This window comes from Maniola jurtina, chromosome Z, assembly GCF_905333055.1.
Source record: "Maniola jurtina chromosome Z, ilManJurt1.1, whole genome shotgun sequence".
NCBI classification, from domain to species: domain Eukaryota; kingdom Metazoa; phylum Arthropoda; class Insecta; order Lepidoptera; family Nymphalidae; genus Maniola; species Maniola jurtina.
This window is the reverse complement of record NC_060058.1, coordinates 8,234,486-8,251,484: the sequence shown is the minus strand read 5'-3', so window position 1 is coordinate 8,251,484 and position 16,999 is coordinate 8,234,486. Positions and strand designations below refer to the sequence as shown.

The 16,999-nt window shown below is 37.2% G+C and overlaps 2 protein-coding genes across 4 annotated transcripts in view; one reads left to right on the top strand and one right to left on the bottom strand.

The window, feature by feature from the left end:
* LOC123880164 overlaps nucleotides 1–16,999 on the bottom strand; it is a 38,702-nt gene that overhangs the window by 18,388 nt on the left and 3,315 nt on the right. For all 3 annotated transcript variants that reach the window (XM_045928128.1, XM_045928129.1, XM_045928130.1), the window contains exons 2-3: nucleotides 6,044–6,238; nucleotides 1,769–1,981 (exon numbers count right to left, since the gene is read on the bottom strand). In XM_045928128.1, the coding sequence (XP_045784084.1) occupies nucleotides 1,769–1,981; nucleotides 6,044–6,238 (408 nt within the window). The remainder of the gene's footprint in view (nucleotides 1–1,768; nucleotides 1,982–6,043; nucleotides 6,239–16,999) is intronic.
* On the top strand, nucleotides 6,648–7,906 carry LOC123880201. The gene is made up of 2 exons (XM_045928191.1): nucleotides 6,648–6,991; nucleotides 7,656–7,906. The coding sequence occupies exons 1-2, from the start codon at nucleotides 6,734–6,736 to the stop codon at nucleotides 7,890–7,892; spliced, it is 495 nt and encodes a 164-aa protein (XP_045784147.1). The 5' UTR covers nucleotides 6,648–6,733; the 3' UTR covers nucleotides 7,893–7,906.

The window sequence follows — 16,999 nt, the reverse complement described above, 5'->3', positions numbered from 1 at the left end:
TATGAAAACTTTACGGCGTTTTTGTTACGTCCTGCCTTAAGTATATTTTCTCTGACGCCATTACAACTTTCACTGGAAGGTATTTTACCTAATCGTTAGTAGTTACTGAGGCTTGACCGCAAATGTATCATAATTTTATACAATTATATAAATAGTAAGGATTAGAAATATGAATGTACCTATTCGTGGAAAGCTGTGAAGCCTCACCGCATTTCCATTTGATGACAGTTGGTGACTTAGGTATAAACGACGCGCATTGCGGGCCTCTAGGTATATAACATACAGCGCAAAGTTGTAAGTATAGTTAGTAAAATCACATCTATCAAGATTGTAAACTTAAAACTTGTTGTCAAAACATTGCAAAAATATCGTAGTATATAAGGTAAATGTACCCATTTCTGCGGTATTTTCACCAAAACTTGAAAGTACCTACATAGAAAGCATTTGTTGTACTTTTCTGAAGGTTTGGCTTTTTTTATCAGACGCTTTATTGTTTTAACTCTGTAAGTATTAGATCTGGATTTGTATTCAAAATGAAATGAAATACTAAAGTTGGATCTCATTCCGATGTAACAATCCTTACGTGTGACTAGCTGATCCACGCGGATGAAGTCGTGGGTGTCTGCTAGTACAGAATAACATAATTCATTAAACTTTGCAAGGCGTCAATAAGAATAAGGTTTGACATGCAAAATGTACGACGCGTGGAGAGTTCAATTAGCAAGATAACGCCTACGGAGTGAATTCGAGCACCATTGCACATTTAGGTCGAGAAAGACAGACTGACAGACTGATCTTGGTAGACACGCAGTGAACACGGTACTTAGGATATAATATTATGCTTATAAACCGTTGTAATGACAAACTTAACCCACGCTTGACCTATTGTAGCTAAGATTTTCGGCGTCGTCGTCTTATACGACAGACGTCCACGGCTGGACACTATACTTGTGTACTAGAGATTCAAACCTCAGTTATTCATAAAAGGATAGTAACACAAGAGTCAACACATACAATTGGAGTAAAGTTGAGACGAGCGAAAAACAGGTATTGATTGAAAAATGTTGCGCCTCGAATCCACTCCACTCTGCCTATGTGCGTTGCACTTTAGCCTAACCATGCTTCGCATGAAAATCGATTATAGTAAAAACACTAGCTGTGCCCGCGACTTCGTTCGCGTGGAATAGTGACTTTTCGCGCTTTATATAGCCACGGACGCTCAGGCGCGAGGCGTGTAGTACGTACTCTGTACGTCAAAAATGTTCGCCATGATTCTTTAAATTGACATTTATGTCAATTTTTTATTTATGAACCGATTGACATGAAATAAACACTAAATGTTAAGTGAAGCTTACTACAATATATTAGTGAAAACCGTATCTAAATCGAATAAGCCGTTTCTGATATTAGCGTGCACAAACACACAGACAGACAAAAAAAAAATTAATTACAATTTCGGGTTCGGCATCGATATAATAACAACCCCTGCTACTTTTTTTAATATATTTCCATTGTACAGACACCACTTTCTACAATTTTATTATATGTATATATATATATATAAGATGCTCTTCCCTTTACAAGACATCTATACGACTATTCATAGGTATATCTCTACCATTGGAGTCTTAATAAATCTCTAAGTACACCTTGACAGTTGTAAATGTCGAGAGGTTGTAAATAAAAAAGAGTAGGTATGTACAACAAATACAGGTGGAACAGCTTGAACTTGGACAGCAGGTTTTTTATAGCTTTCAAAACAACTCACCACAACAAGGCTTCCCGAAGTCGAGTCTGACAAGTTGTACCATGTAGGGTTCCAGAAGGTTGACGTACCACCATGGGGCTCTTTCTATTTTAGAGAGGGTGCAGGTTTCCGCGCTGAAGGCGGACGACGTGCTGCCATCCAGGGCCTTTTGAGGTACAGCGCCCTCATCTGTAGAGATTTGCATAGGCGCTTTTCCGGCAGCGACGTTGATAACTGGAAAAGAAATTTTCGGTAAAATTTTGCTCTTACCTATTATTTAACAATTCAGAGAGAGATTATGTATAAGACCCGTACGTATGAGTGATAAAACGCAGGTAAAGGAAAATTAAGTATCACAGTTAAGTAGGCTTTACAAGTTAAAGAGTTATAGTCGACCAACTTATAAAATATAGGTACTTATATAAACATATGCAAATGGGGTCGTATAAATTTCATTGAAAATTACTTAGATAAAGTTGTTACTTGGGTAAAACAGTTAGTACTCAGATAAAGCTTGATGGGTAAAGTGAAATAAATCCGTGTAGATTGTCACATGGTGTCGTTTACGCTCTAGATGGTTCTCGCTTAGCGCGCGACAAGTGGCTTAGCAAGACGTCGCACGCTTCTCACTTGTCTCGACACCTGTAGTTGACCAGGTCAAGCTCAGTGCCATGACACTGATCGATCCGTTAATCGAATATGTTAGCCGCTATCGCATTTGTATCGATTAAATATATCTTTGTAGATATATTTAATCGATTACGGAATGCCGGAGGGAATGCCTTTCAATACTAGAAAGCTACTTTATCCAGAAGTCTAGTCAGAACTATTTTTAACCGGCTTCAAAAAATGAGGTTATGTATTAGATCCGTATCTATGTATGTATGTAAGGCAGATAATCCCGTTATTTCAAAGATCATGAACGTATTCTATTAATAGATTTAAGGCTTCTTTGTGCGGTCTTAACAAAATAATTGTGAGTGCCTAAATATGCAAATTTAATATGATATAGTTTAACCTGAGCAAATCCGGGCAGATGATCACCTTGTTCGCCTATTCATTTTAAACTTGCAAATTAAATGGTATTGACGTTAAGAATGTCAGACACACTAGATTCCTTTTACGTCAAACGTGAAAGTGTGTATGTCTGTCTGTCTGCTAACTTTTCACGGCCCAACTGTTTAAACACTCTTACCGGATACAATACAGCTTGGATCCCGGGGACGGATATAGGCTACATTTTATCCTGAAAATCAAGAACTCCCACTGGATTTTTAAAACCTCATCAACTAGCAGGTATCTACTATAATAAAAGTAAGAACTAGTATCTATATATAGAAAGATAGGTCCCAAAACGAACCTTTTTTTTTAAATTCAGATACAAGTTAGCCCTTGACTACAATCTTACCTGGTGGTAAGTGATGATGCAGACTAAGATGGAAGCGGGCTAGCCTGAAAGGGTATGGTAGTTTTCATTAAACCCATACTCTTTGGTTTCTACACGGCACCGCACACAAGAACTCCCACTAATAAGACCTAACCTAACTACTCCGCCAAGGAGGCCGTATTCTGATTGAAAACCGATTCTGTATTTAATAAACTTTATTAAGAAAAATAAGTAATCTAAGTTAAGAAACTTTCTCTCGATGCAGATGTAAATAAGCCTATCGTAACGTAAGATATAAGAATGGAAGTCTCATCGACTCGAGTTGGCAAACCAGTTTTATTTATATGGGTCAATAAGTCGGACATTGGCCGCCAATCGCCAGTTCGCGGGCAGCGACTTGCGAGCCGAGTCTATGGTTGTCAACATTTTTCCAGCTGATAACTTAGTATTTTTCATAGTAAACAAAAAAAATAAACAAGACTAAGATTTTTTAGAATAAAAAATGGGCCAAGTGCGAGTCAGACTCGCGCACCGAGGATTCCGTACTCGGGTCATTTTTCCGACATTTTGCACCATAAATCAAAAACTATTGTGCATAAAAAGAAATAATAATCTGTTTTAGAATATACAGGTAAAGCCCTTTCATATGATACCCCACTTGGTATAGTTGTCTTGCTTTAAAAATTGAAACACATTTTTATTTATTTTCCTTTGACGGAACCACAAGTTCACGGTTTTCAGATTAATTCCTTTACTTGTGCTATAAGATTAGATTTACCTACCTGCCAATTTCATGATTCTAGGTCAACGGGTAGTACCCTATAGGTTTTTTTGACAGACACGACCGACGGATGGACGGACGGACGGACAGACAGACAGACAAACAGACAACAAAGTGATCCTAAAAGGGTTCCGTTTTTCCTTTTGAGGTACGGAACCCTAAAAAGGACAAAAGATGTTTGTTTTCTCATTTTACTTTTGCTCTACAGCACTGCTTTACAATTTACATGAAGTTATTTTCTAGTAAATTGAACTTCTCACCTACCTTCTATTGTCCCAATCATCACGTAAACACTTGGGGTTTTATTAAATTAAATTTTTGGGTTTTGCATAATCAATTTATATAATCAAAGTAGTAACTATTTCAGACATTTTCAACGTATATACAAGAAAATAATTTTTTAATTTGATCACTTTCTGTAGGGCTTTGGTTTTCAAAAGTGGCATTTACTTGTTTCTTTGAAGCCAGATTTGTTAAAAAAGATCCGTCATAATTTTCCTCATCATAAGTTCCGAATAAAGACATCCTTTATTTTACATAATGTGGGATTTGTCTGTTCAAAAATGGTCGATCTTATCAATCGGGTCGATTTTTGCGTACCTACTGCCTATACATTTCTTCAACAGTATATAGTAGTACGCTTAAATATAGTAAATAAAAATCATCGATGTATAAATATATGTATAAACATCGATGATTAAAATACGTAGGTATATAGTAAGGTTGGTAACCCTAGTCGAGCCGTTCGAGCACGGAACTCCTCACTAATATCATGTAGCTGTACACCTGTTCTCAGCACAAACACTTGTTTTAATCGCAATAATGGTTTATCGATTTAGATCTTTTTTCTCCTCCTTCTTCACATACCTCTTTATTACTGAAGGTCAGCAGTCAGTTTTCTAAACTTCTTGTTCATGGCAAGGCTAGTCTAACGACTGTTTTTATTCCAGTCTACTGCATTATTTCGAAACCATGACTTCTTATTTCTTCCCACTTAACTTTTTTTTGTACAGTTTGGGAGCGATGAATGAGGTGAAATTATAAATCATAAATAAATTTTATTATGATAAAAGATAAAATAAGTATGTCGTAAAAAATAATTACTGTCAATATACACTAGCCATGTTAATGATTTTCCAAGTTTTCTGAGTTAATAGTTTTTCAATAAAAATTATAAGAATATTGAATATCTTTTAACTTTTTTCCTTTTTCTAAATCCCTTAGACCTTTCTCTATCTGAAAGTTTAAGCTTCGTGCCACTGACCGATGAAGATGCTAAAAAAGTATAGCTGATTTTTCTGTTAGGGGACTGGTTTGAATTCCAGCTCTTTCTTTTTATTTCATTGCCAGAAAAGTCGACTAGACTTAAGGGCGCTAAGAATATATTTAAATAGTTTTGTTAATATTTATGTTGATAAAAAAAATCAGAGAATTGCAACAGCCTAAATCCTAAGCCTAAGTCGCGGGAGTTGTCCGTACTCCAAACTTCTAAAATTCCACGAATCACTACCGATCCCGCTATGCTAGTGATAATGGTGAAAAGCTTTATTTTGATTGCTCTTGCTGAGTTGTTACGACAAGTACCATAATCCATCGCGCTCGCTGCGCGTATCCGTACGAAGACGTCGCGTCGCTTCTGCTGACCCACTTTTACTTTCTTTGCCGAGAAATCACTTCACATGAGCCGTGAATGATGTCGAAAAAGCGGAAGATTCATTGTAGATCACTCCCACGGCTCTCTCCGCTCGGAAAGTTGCGTGCAGTCAAACGCACTTGATGATTAATGTATTGATTAAAATGACAATAATAATAAACGTAAAGCCTGACCAGAAAAATAAAATACCTCGACATATTGCACAAAACCGTGGAACTAATTTATACAAGACCAAATACTTAGTGATCATAGACCATATTATAGTTACTAGTGGCACCTCCAGAGCAATTTTTTTTATATTTCTGGTCGGGCTATAATTTAAACTATGTGAACTAAAAGCTATAAGTATAGGTTCAATGGCTACTACTAAATCTACTTTATCATATAAATGACCTGACCCTGTAAGAATTTTGTAAGAATTTTGTATAAGTAGGGCGAGATGCTTAATAAAATCTCTAGATGAGAATCACTTACCACAAAATGGAACGCCGTCAGGACTCCAGCGACCGGCATCACAAATTCTTCTGGAAGGGCCAAGAAGTTCGAAGCCTTGCTCGCACGAGTAAGATGCTATAGTGCCTTCTTGGAGTTCATCGTCGGAGAAAGTAACGCGCGAATGCGCAGGCGACCCCGGATATCTGCACGATGCTCCAACTAAGGCCGGGATAACTGCAAATAAAAAACTTTATTTGAAAATTTCAATCAATATAAATTTAAGCATAGATACATATCTATGAAACTAAGCTTTAAAAGTATAGTTTTGAGTATATTTTACTAGACCTAGCGAAACACCCATACCAAGGAATATACTACTCTTTTAACGAGAGGCTCACATTGTTGAAACAACCCCTTTCATGCGTAACTTTGGAAAAAGTCGGGGTCGTAAAGTTTTCTTCTGTGGTTTTCTTTCAACTCTGCTTGGGGTACAAATCATGCACAAATCACTCTGGTCGAGGCAGATCGAGATTTATTTTTAAACTAGGTAACTATGTTTTAACAAGGTTTCCTACATCCATGGCCAAAAGCAGAGTGAACTACAAAAATCATCTAAAGTCAATTCAGTGTCAAGTAGTGTAGGTATGCGTATGCAAATACGCATATTAAACTGAGAAATTAAATTAAATTATCCGTAATGATTTGAAAAGTAAATAAGTCGCAATAATTATGGCGTGTAGCGGAATAAGGTTGATGAGTTACGACTACAAAGCCATACAATTAAGCGACTCGCGGGGCCTCGTGTTAGCTCTACGCTTAATAACGCTCATGATCTTAGTAGCGCTGCTGACCTTGCACCTTCGATCAGTGAAAGTGTTTCGGTGGGAATATTCGGTGACCGGGGGTTTGTTAGTGGCCTATTGTATCGCAGTAGCGGGGCTGGCGTTATGTGCTGGAATACAAAACTGTGGTGGTACAGCCTTACAGGTACGGCTTAGGTACCTACTTAATTTTACTAGGTTATCCCCCTTTTTTACACAGGAAATGCCTAACGCATACCCTTCCGTCAGGGGAAACGGAAAGTTGGGGCTTGCACCCACTAAAACTTGTGTAGGTAGTATTCACCGCACAAAAAATCTTAGGGCGGATACTCAAAAACGTGAGCTCATCTATCCTCCAGACGGGGTGGATAGTCAGAATTCGTAAATTATTTTTCTTTCGATTTTCTTCCCATTTTCTTCCCCGACTGAAAATTATTTAATTACCTGGGTTTTCAAAAACAACAACCAAATGGGACAATCAGAAGTGATTTACGACTATCGCCCCCCCCACCCGTATAGGGGGGTAGATCAACTCACGTTTCCGATAATTCCAAAAAATCTGCGCGTCCGCGCAATCCGATTATGTTTTCATGTCAAGCACAATCAGAGTTTTAAATTGGTAAACAAAACCACGCCTCGGCGCCACTCCGCACCATCTGCGCTATTGCGGGCCTTACGCCTAAGAAGCGCCTAAGTCCATTTCATTCTGAAAGAACAGGGTAGTCAAGCAGGCGTTGCCCTGCTGTTTCGCAATTCAGTAACGTTTTTCCAAGTGTTGCAGCTGTGGTGGTTTCGCTATAGGTTGACATGACGACGGATATTGCTTTCAGGTCTACCTATGTGCCACCGGTGGGACGATGCTAGCGGTCAATGCTGCAGCTATCTGGAGGAGGTGGCAGAAAGCCGGGGAGCTCACTCGCATTGTAGCCGATCTTTTGGCAGCACTCGGCGTGATGCTCAAGCGCCAGCTCACTGCTAAGGTTTTCTTGAGCGTCGTAGCATCTGTGGTACTTCTACTAGATCTATTTCTTACGGCGATTCTTAAATTTATCACAACGCATAGGTAACTGAGCTGGTTTACTCTTCTGTCTAAAATTAAATAAATGTAGAATTTATAAACTCCTGAATTTTAAACTTAAAAAACTTTTGTAGGATCACTTCGTTGTCCGTCTATCCGTGAGTCTGTCTGTCAAGAGTCAAGACCTTTCCCTCAGGTACGCGTGGAAGTATCAAGTTGAAATTAATATCAAATATTGATCCCTTGGAGCTGTCAAAAAATCAAGCTTCTAAGTCAACGCAATCGAAAAGTACTCATAGCCATTTAATGCCGCTTTATCATTTTGCATAAAGAGTGCTTCTATGAAAGGTAGGTAAGGAAAAAATCGTTAGTTTATATCACACCCTTAAAAAAATTTTGTGACATTGTGCCGAGCACAATTTCCAAAGAATTTCCCCCATATCCAAAATAGCTTAGTTTATAAGTAAACTTAATAAATATAATCACCACTAAAGTGGTCTCTCCTCCTACTACACAACCAATATTAAAAGACCTTATATTTATATATTTTATGATTACGTGATATGGGAAATCACAATAAAATTAAAATCTACGTAGGTACATCATACCTTTATTCTCCTCGTCTTACCATATTCTACTGTACCTACAGGGTACACACTATATTACGTTACCGCACATAATCACGTCCAGTCGGCAAGAAATAAATCTTTGTAGCAGCAACTGCTGATATAAACTGCTGATAATATTTTTTGACCCGACTTTTATAAATTACCAATAGTTAGGAGTTGCGACTCTCTTATTTCGGCTTTGGGTGCATTCTACTGTGTTACGGTTTTTAGGGTTCCGTAACCGAAGGATACCAATGGGCCATATTACTAAGCCTCCGCTGTCCGTTCGCCCGTGTGTCTGTCAGCGGGCTGTACCTCGTGAACCGTAATAGGTAGAGTTGAAATTTTCACAGAATCTATTGCTGCTATAACAACAAATATGTAATAAAAATTTCAAAACGGCTGCCATGAAAATTTAAAGAAAAAAATTATGTGTTATTTCTTGTACGATGATACGAAACCCTACATGTGTGAGCCCGACTCACACTTGACCGTTTTTTTATTTGCAATGCGGCCATGTTGAAATTCGCTATCACAGTATTTTATTATTTGTTGTTACAGAAATTGACACACCTACTTATTTGTAAAAAGAAACTGTAAAAACAATATGTTAATTTTTTCGATAAACCTGTCACGTTAGATACATAGCACCCACGTATATCGCAGTGCGAACAAAACGGTGAGTGATACGGAATCGACACATAAATAGCATCATAATAACTGCACTTAGTCGCAGCCGTTCATTTCGAAGCAAACAGACGACGCGCGACGATTACTTAGACCAAGAAAGCGTGGTGAGTTGTGACCCGGCATCGGCGCGGCCCTCGTTTCTCGGGAACAAACAACACAAGCAAGCTTAATTTTACTGTCGCTAAATTGAATTTTCCACCATTTTCAACCCAAACACCACTGTTTAAGAACCAATGCATGTATTAGACGTAACACTTGATCGCAAACGTAATTGATAATTTATTCTTTTTTCATAAAAAGATAGATAAGTATGCTGAAATCATAGATTTAAAATCGTCCTAATAAATGGTTGTGGTGTATTTGTGTAACAAAAAACATAATTAAAGTACACAGTTAGACCTCAGGTAGGCGTGTAGAGACAAAGTTGTTTATAACATACTTTGCTACCATTAGTATTATACTTAGAGATCGTAGCTTGAAACAATTTAGAAAAATCGCATTGCTTCGCTTTACGCCATTTGAGTCGAGCCTAAGTTTCCTAAGAAGAAAAATTAAATTAAATAAATAACTGAGTGTACTTTACTGATGTTGTTTCGTGGCTTCGATTCTAACTATAGGCTCAACGATACAAAATGATCATTGATTAAATAAATAATAAGAATACTAGGATTAGGTATTAGGTAGGACGCGTATACATACTCCAAGAACCTATACTGCGAATTACCTGTTTCGGTAATGTTGAACAGTTGTGTTTAGCAGAGGTTAACGCTCGGTAGATGCCTAGTAGGCATGTGTAAACAATAAGTTGACTTCCTCTTCGATGTTTAACTAAGAGGAACACATTGCCAGCCAGCGTTTGATCTTTGTCGCTTATCACAAAATGTATGATGACATCAAGTTGAGCTAGCTTACTTTTGAATTTTACAGCAGGGACTTTCCTGTAGTGGTTCCTGTCTTTTATCTATTTATCTAATTAATATCTACCTACCTGCCAGATTTCATTATTCTAGGTCACCGGGAAGTACCCTATAGATTTCTTGACAGACACAACAGCCAGACGAATATACAGACAGACGGACAGACAACAAAGTGATCCTATAAAGGTTCCTTTTTTTTTTGAGGTACGGAACCCTAAAAATTAAAAATATGTAGGTAAGTAGTTGCCATGACGGGCGAACCATTGTAACGTCGCTAAAGTTTGGTCTTCAAACACGTTTTATTTACATATCTGCCTTACGGCGCAAACATGTTTGTCTCGGTTTATAACACATTGACCTGCATATTATGTCAAGTTAAGAGGGGCGTTCATGTAAGCGACAAATCGTTGGTGGGTAGAACCCAAAATAATGCTGTTTCCACAAATGAAGGAAATAACGTTATCTGTAGTGTACCACCGTCTCCCTCTAGAGTCTAGCCGCACCCCACCCCAACAGAGGCTGGTTGAATGAATTTAGCTTGAGTTAGAAGATTTTTTAGGCAAAAACGGCAAAATGAAAATTCAAATCGACTTTTGGAATTACGCCCATTTTTCCCAAAAGAAAAGATTTTTTTACACGAACTAAACACATTTGAAACTACTATGAAGTAAAGTGTGATATGACATTGTTAATTTCACACGAATTTGCCTTATTTGCCCTAAAATAGAGATTTTTCAAGATTTATCATAACTTTCTTAATAATGTAGTTTTACTAAATTTACTATTTTAGGGCATAGAAAGTGGAAAGACAAATCGATATCTGGTTTAGTTTCAGATCTATTAATACAAGTAATAGAACAATAGACGTATAATACGTTTGTATGGCGAGGCACGTAAAAAGGGTCACCGTAACTTTCTGATTTTGTTTTTTTAATGGTGTCTCTTTTGACATCCACATTAGGCTCGTGCCAAAAAGAGACAGCATTACAAAATTTAATTAAATAAATAAATAACTGAATTACTGTTTAACTGTCCTTTTGCAAATGGGCCTAAAAATCTGTAACTAGTAGTTACTAACTACTTACCTACAATAGCCGTAGTTACTGCTATACAGTTCACCTAAATCTACAGGTACATATATATATGTAGGTATTATTAAACTATTATATTTTCTTTACAAAACGTAATAAATATTGATTATTAAATTAAAAAAGAAACCTGTCTGCGCAAAAACCTACAATACTTAATTAAACTTAAGTCCTAAAGAATATCTCACCTGGGTACATTATGTACATACACCTGGATACACCCTAAAAATACCACTACACTCTTTAAGATACAAATTCGGGTAAAAAGCATGGTAAATAAAAATAAAAATAACCTTCAATGAAATGAAGCGATCTTATTGCATGAATGGCATCTACTCGCAGTAAAGTTCGCAGATAGGTACCTACCTAAGTTTACACGTTTTTGCGTCATCGAGAAAGCGCTTTCTCAGAACGATTCGTCGTTCGCGGCAGTTGCGTCAATTTTGCACTCTCCGTACACTGTCAGGTGTTTTGGCTCCAAGTTTAGTCAAATTGTGATTCATGGCACCATAAACTCTTGTCCCGGTTGTTTTGTTTGATGAACTGATGTCTAATCAGTACCCTCAGTACTCATATTATAATGCGAGTGTGTTTGTTTGTCCTTCAATCAAACCGCTACGGGGCAACAATAGTTCAACGCGTATCGTCGGAACTTGTTATTTGACTAAATGCGCGGGAGCGTTGAAATGATAAGTCTATATGCATTCGTAAAACTCGTAAAATATTAGGAAAATTAAAGAGTTTTTTTCAGGAATATATAAAGCTGATATTTGTTATAGCAATTAGCTGAAAATCTCATTTTCCAGAAAAAGTGGCTCACGACCTTATGGAGCCGATTAAAACCTAAGTCAACATTAACGAAGTTGCGGGCTTTATCACACTAATATTATAAAGGTGAAAGTTTGTGTGTGTGTGTGTGTGTGTGTGTGTGTGTGTGTGTGTGTGTGTGTGTGTGTGTGTGTATGTTTGTTACTCCTTCACGCAAAAACTACTGGACGGATTTGGCTGAAATTTGGAATGAAGATAGATAATATCCAGGATTAGCACATAGGCTACTTTTTATCCCGGAAAATCAAAGAGTTCCCACGGGATTTCAAAAAACTTAAATCCACGCAGGCGAAGCCGCGGGCATCGGCTAGTACTAAATAATAATTCCGGTATTAGAGGCTACTCTTATGTTCAATGGCACTATAAAATTATTGTAAAATATGAGCAAATTCCACGGTGTTGACTAGCGGGCTCGACCACATTCTTGTACCGTTACATCGTTCAATACGCAGTTAGTTTACGCTTAATCAGGTCGCGGGCCAACCCACCGGGTAATGTAAATTGTGGCACGCGACAGATCCGCTAATGGACGCGCGAGAAAATGTTTCTGCAATCTCTGTCTTCCATAGGTAGGTACCTAGATATGTAGTATTTATTATTAACCCCCGACCCAAAAAGAGGGGTGTTATAAGTTTGACGTGTGTATCTGTGTGTCTGTGTATCTGTGTATCTGTGTATCTGTGTGTCTGTGTATCTGTGTATCTGTGTATCTGTGTGTCTGTGTATCTGTGTATCTGTGTATCTGTGTATCTGTCTGTGGCATCGTAGCGCCTAAACGAATGAACCGATTTTAATTTACTTTTTTTTGTTTGAAAGGTGGCTTGATCGAGAGTGTTCTTAGCTATAATCCAAAAAAATTGGTTCAGCCGTTTAAAAATTATCAGCTATTTTCTAGTTTTCTTGTAGAAAAGAAGGTTAGATAACCCTTAGGTTCATAATATTCAAGTGTCAATTGACAAATGTCAAGCTGTCAAGGTGGACGTTGCCTAGATATACATAATTATTTATTTGAAAATGATTTGTCGGGGGTGTTGAAATTTTTTAATTTACACTTGTTGTATTTGGTTCTTCTAAGATTATATTATTACACATATATTATATATATACACTTCCGGTAACTTGTGCATTTATAACAACATGCTTCGATAAGCACTGAATCGTAATCATATTATTATTTGAGAGAGATGGAGATTAATTTTGTACTAGAATAAATGTTTAATTTAGAACAAGTGTAAATTAATTTATAGCACCCCCGACAATTGAAGGTTACAGTAACTAGAAAAGAGCTGATAACTTTCAAACTGATTTTCTTGGATTATAGCTAAGAACACTCTCGATCAAGCTACCTTTCAAACAAAAAAAAAACTAAATTAAAATCGGTTTCTTACTTTAGGAGCTACGATACTACAGACAGATACACAGATACACACGTCAAACTTATAACACCCCTCTTTTTGGGTCGGGGGTTAATAAGCTAGAACTTATCAATGGATTGGTTTTTCTTAAGCATATTTCTGACAGACAAAGATATGCCTATAAACTTGTAACTCCAAGGTAAAGTATTATGTACCTACAGTACGCGACAGGTGGAGATGGCAATCGGGGTATGAGGCGGGGGGACGCCCCGCATACCCGCACGTCACCCGCGCTATCCCGCACCGGGTCATCGGGTTAGCGCGTGGGCTCCGCGGGTGTGCGGGGCGTGCTCACCCCGATTGCCATGTCGACCTGTCACGTACTATATATCCGATTTTCTTTTTTTCTTTATTAGTTAGCCAGACATTCCTATCCCTAGTATCCACACGCACGCGTGCGCGTTGATGTCTTTAATAGGATACATATTATACACCTTACGTCTTATTGTTTATCTTTCGTTACTTGCCTAGATGCATTCGCGCACTGTTCATCCGACTGAATTGAAACCTTATACAGTTGATAGGTCCCTAGTTGCGTGAAGATTTCCGGCACATTACTATTAACGTACAATTATACTACAACGCATGCCAGGCATTGGTTACTTAGGTAAAATTCATTTTCAACAAGAGTTTTAAAAAAGTGTTAAAAATAAAAGTAACTAAAACTTTTTATACATTATTTACTAATATTATAGTATTTAATTATTATTTAATATTGACTGATTGAACTGACATTATTAAATATTTAAAATTGTATAAAAACTCCCAGAAATGATTGGCAAAGAGAAAATATAAAATCACTGAGGGAGAAATTTAGTTTAAATTATAAACACTAGTGATAAAACACCTACTTATCTTTTAAATATCTGTGGTATGGTATGTATATTTTAGATCCTATATAAGACTAGGTATGTTCTATAGTCCAGTCATTTGTTGCTCAAAAAGGGGCTTACCAGGAAAATTTTCTTCTTTCCAAAACTACCAAATGACTGGACTACTATTTTTATTAGGTAAAGCAGCTGTAATGATGAGAAAGATGCTGATTACTCTAGATTCGGATTAAATCATTTTTTCTTTCATTGATTCATTTTTTCTTTTGGTAATCGGTACGGTAGTCCGTTCTTAAACTGTTTTATCTACGGTTACGAACTTAAGTTCCTACAAAGTACCTATCAAAACATTCTACCAAAGAACAATGAAAAAAAAAACATCAATGGCCTAAATACTTGAAGTCTGAAGCAACTTCCCTTAGAAAACAGTGAACGGGCGTAAAATGGCCTTTACGAAACATATTATGCTAGAAGATCGTTTCATAAAGATAACCAATAATTTATTTATTAGCTACTGACCGTTGATACCTTTAGCGCATTCAAACCAAGGTTTGCTACTCGTAGTCTTCATCATAATTCATTATCATCATCTGAACCCATCGCCGGCCCGCACGGGACTCCTCTCAGAATAGTTTAAGACATAGTCCGCCACGCTAGCCTAGTGCTGAATTGGCTGACTTCACACCTTAAGAACATTATGGAGAACTCTCAGGCATACAGGTTTCCACACGATGTTTTCCTTCAGCGTTAAGTAGGGTCTCTCCGTCACTCGTTCCATACAAACGTAGTTCGTCTCTCATTGGAATACTAACCAATCATATTCAATGAAATTTTGTAGAAACGTTCCAGGAACTAATATCTATGCCTGTGGTTTTCCAGAATCCAATTAAAATATTCGGTTTCAAAGTTACGCGGTCTTAAAAATTCACATACAAATCTTGAGCCCCTGTAATTTTAAAATTAAATATTTTTAGAAAAATCTAAAACACCACAGACACAGATATTAGTTTCTAGAATATGTCTGCAAAATTTCATGAACTTTGGTTGCTTAATATTGAAATGAAATTGGGACTACGATTGTATGGAGTAACCGGAATCGAACCCGTAACCTTCCCAATAGGAGGAAGACACTAACCACTAGGTTATCGCTGCTCCACAAGTAGTCTTAATATTGTAGTTCAAAACATTTATGATGTAATTTGAATTATTGGTTGAATTAATGGGTGTTATGTAATAAGGCGGCCTAAAATGTGATACCTAGCTATGTATTTTTAACCGACTTTCAAAAAAGGAGGAGGTTCTCAATTCGTCGAAATCTTTTTTTTTTATGTGTGTTCCCTGATTACTCAAAGACCCCTGGACCGATTTTGAAATTTTTTTGTTTGAAAGGGTATAATGTGCAGGTGGTCCCATATAAATTTGGTGAAGATCTGATGAATATCTTCGGAGATGGAGAACAGAACTCCTCAATGGATAAGAGTAAATTGCTCGCGATCAGTGTAATAGCTTAGTAAACAGTAGGTTTTTGACTAGTTATGTATATTGTATAGCATATTTTATTAGAGTAGGGCCACTAAAAATTGTGAAACAATTTTTTTTTAGGATAATATAAAAGAATAAGTACAAATTGTACGCACAACAGACGGAAACGTTTAAGTGCGGAAACCAGCCCAGAGAGAAGAAGTACAAATTGTGCGAGTCCTTAAAAAGTAATCTTTGTCACTCTCTAAATCCATGCACGTACATCTCGTCGACCTCCACTAAACTCACAAGATGTAGCGCATGAAAAAAGAGGTACAATGACACGCAAAATAATTTCCTTGGCGGTGTTTTGACCCCTACTTTTGTGTTGGAATTCAACCTCTTAACGTAACTTTCACTTTATCTAATTTTTCTCGACTGCACTGAAAGGAGGAATGGTTTTTGGGTTAATGTATGTATGCATGGGAGTGATACTGGGTGAGTGACGTCATACGAACTAGCCACCAAAAACAATTATTGTATCTATGGTGCAGCCTGTAGCTTAAACGGTTTGATAGCTGTATTAATAAATGGAGGGTCAATACTTAGTTTAGTTGTAAAGTAAATTTTGTAAAAAAAAGTAGGAGTTCGTTGCAAAAGTTTTTTTTAAATAATAAAGAGTTTTCTCTTACAGATTTTCGACAAAATTTACGGTTTAGGGATAGATTATAAAAGAAAAATGTTTCAAATAACAAATCTATCACTAACCCATTATTCTAAATGCAAAAGTAGGTAGGTACGTGTTTGTTTCTTGATTTACCCTCTAATCACGGATCGACATGATTATTTGCATAGATATAGTTAAATGCCTGGAGAACGACATTAGGCTACTTTTTAGAGTTCCGTACCTCAAAAGGAAAAATGAAATCCTTATAGGATCACTTTGTTGTCTGTCTGTCTGTCTGTCTGTCTATCTGTCCGTCCGTCTGTCCGTCCGTCGTGTCAGTCAAGAACTGCCTCGCACTTGGCCGGTTTTTTTTTCTGCAAAATCAAAGAGTTCCCGTAGTATTTATAAAACCTACTAGCTGACGCCCGCGACTTCGTCCGCATGGATTTAGGTTCTTCAAAATCCCGTGGGAACTCTTTGGCTTTCCGGGATAAAAAGTAGCCTATGTGCTAATCCAGGATATTATCTATCTCCATTCCGAATTTCAGCCAAATGCTTCCTGTGGTTTTTGCGTGAAGGAGTAACAAACATACACACACACACACACACACACACACATACAAACTTTCGCCTTTATAATATTAGTGTGAAA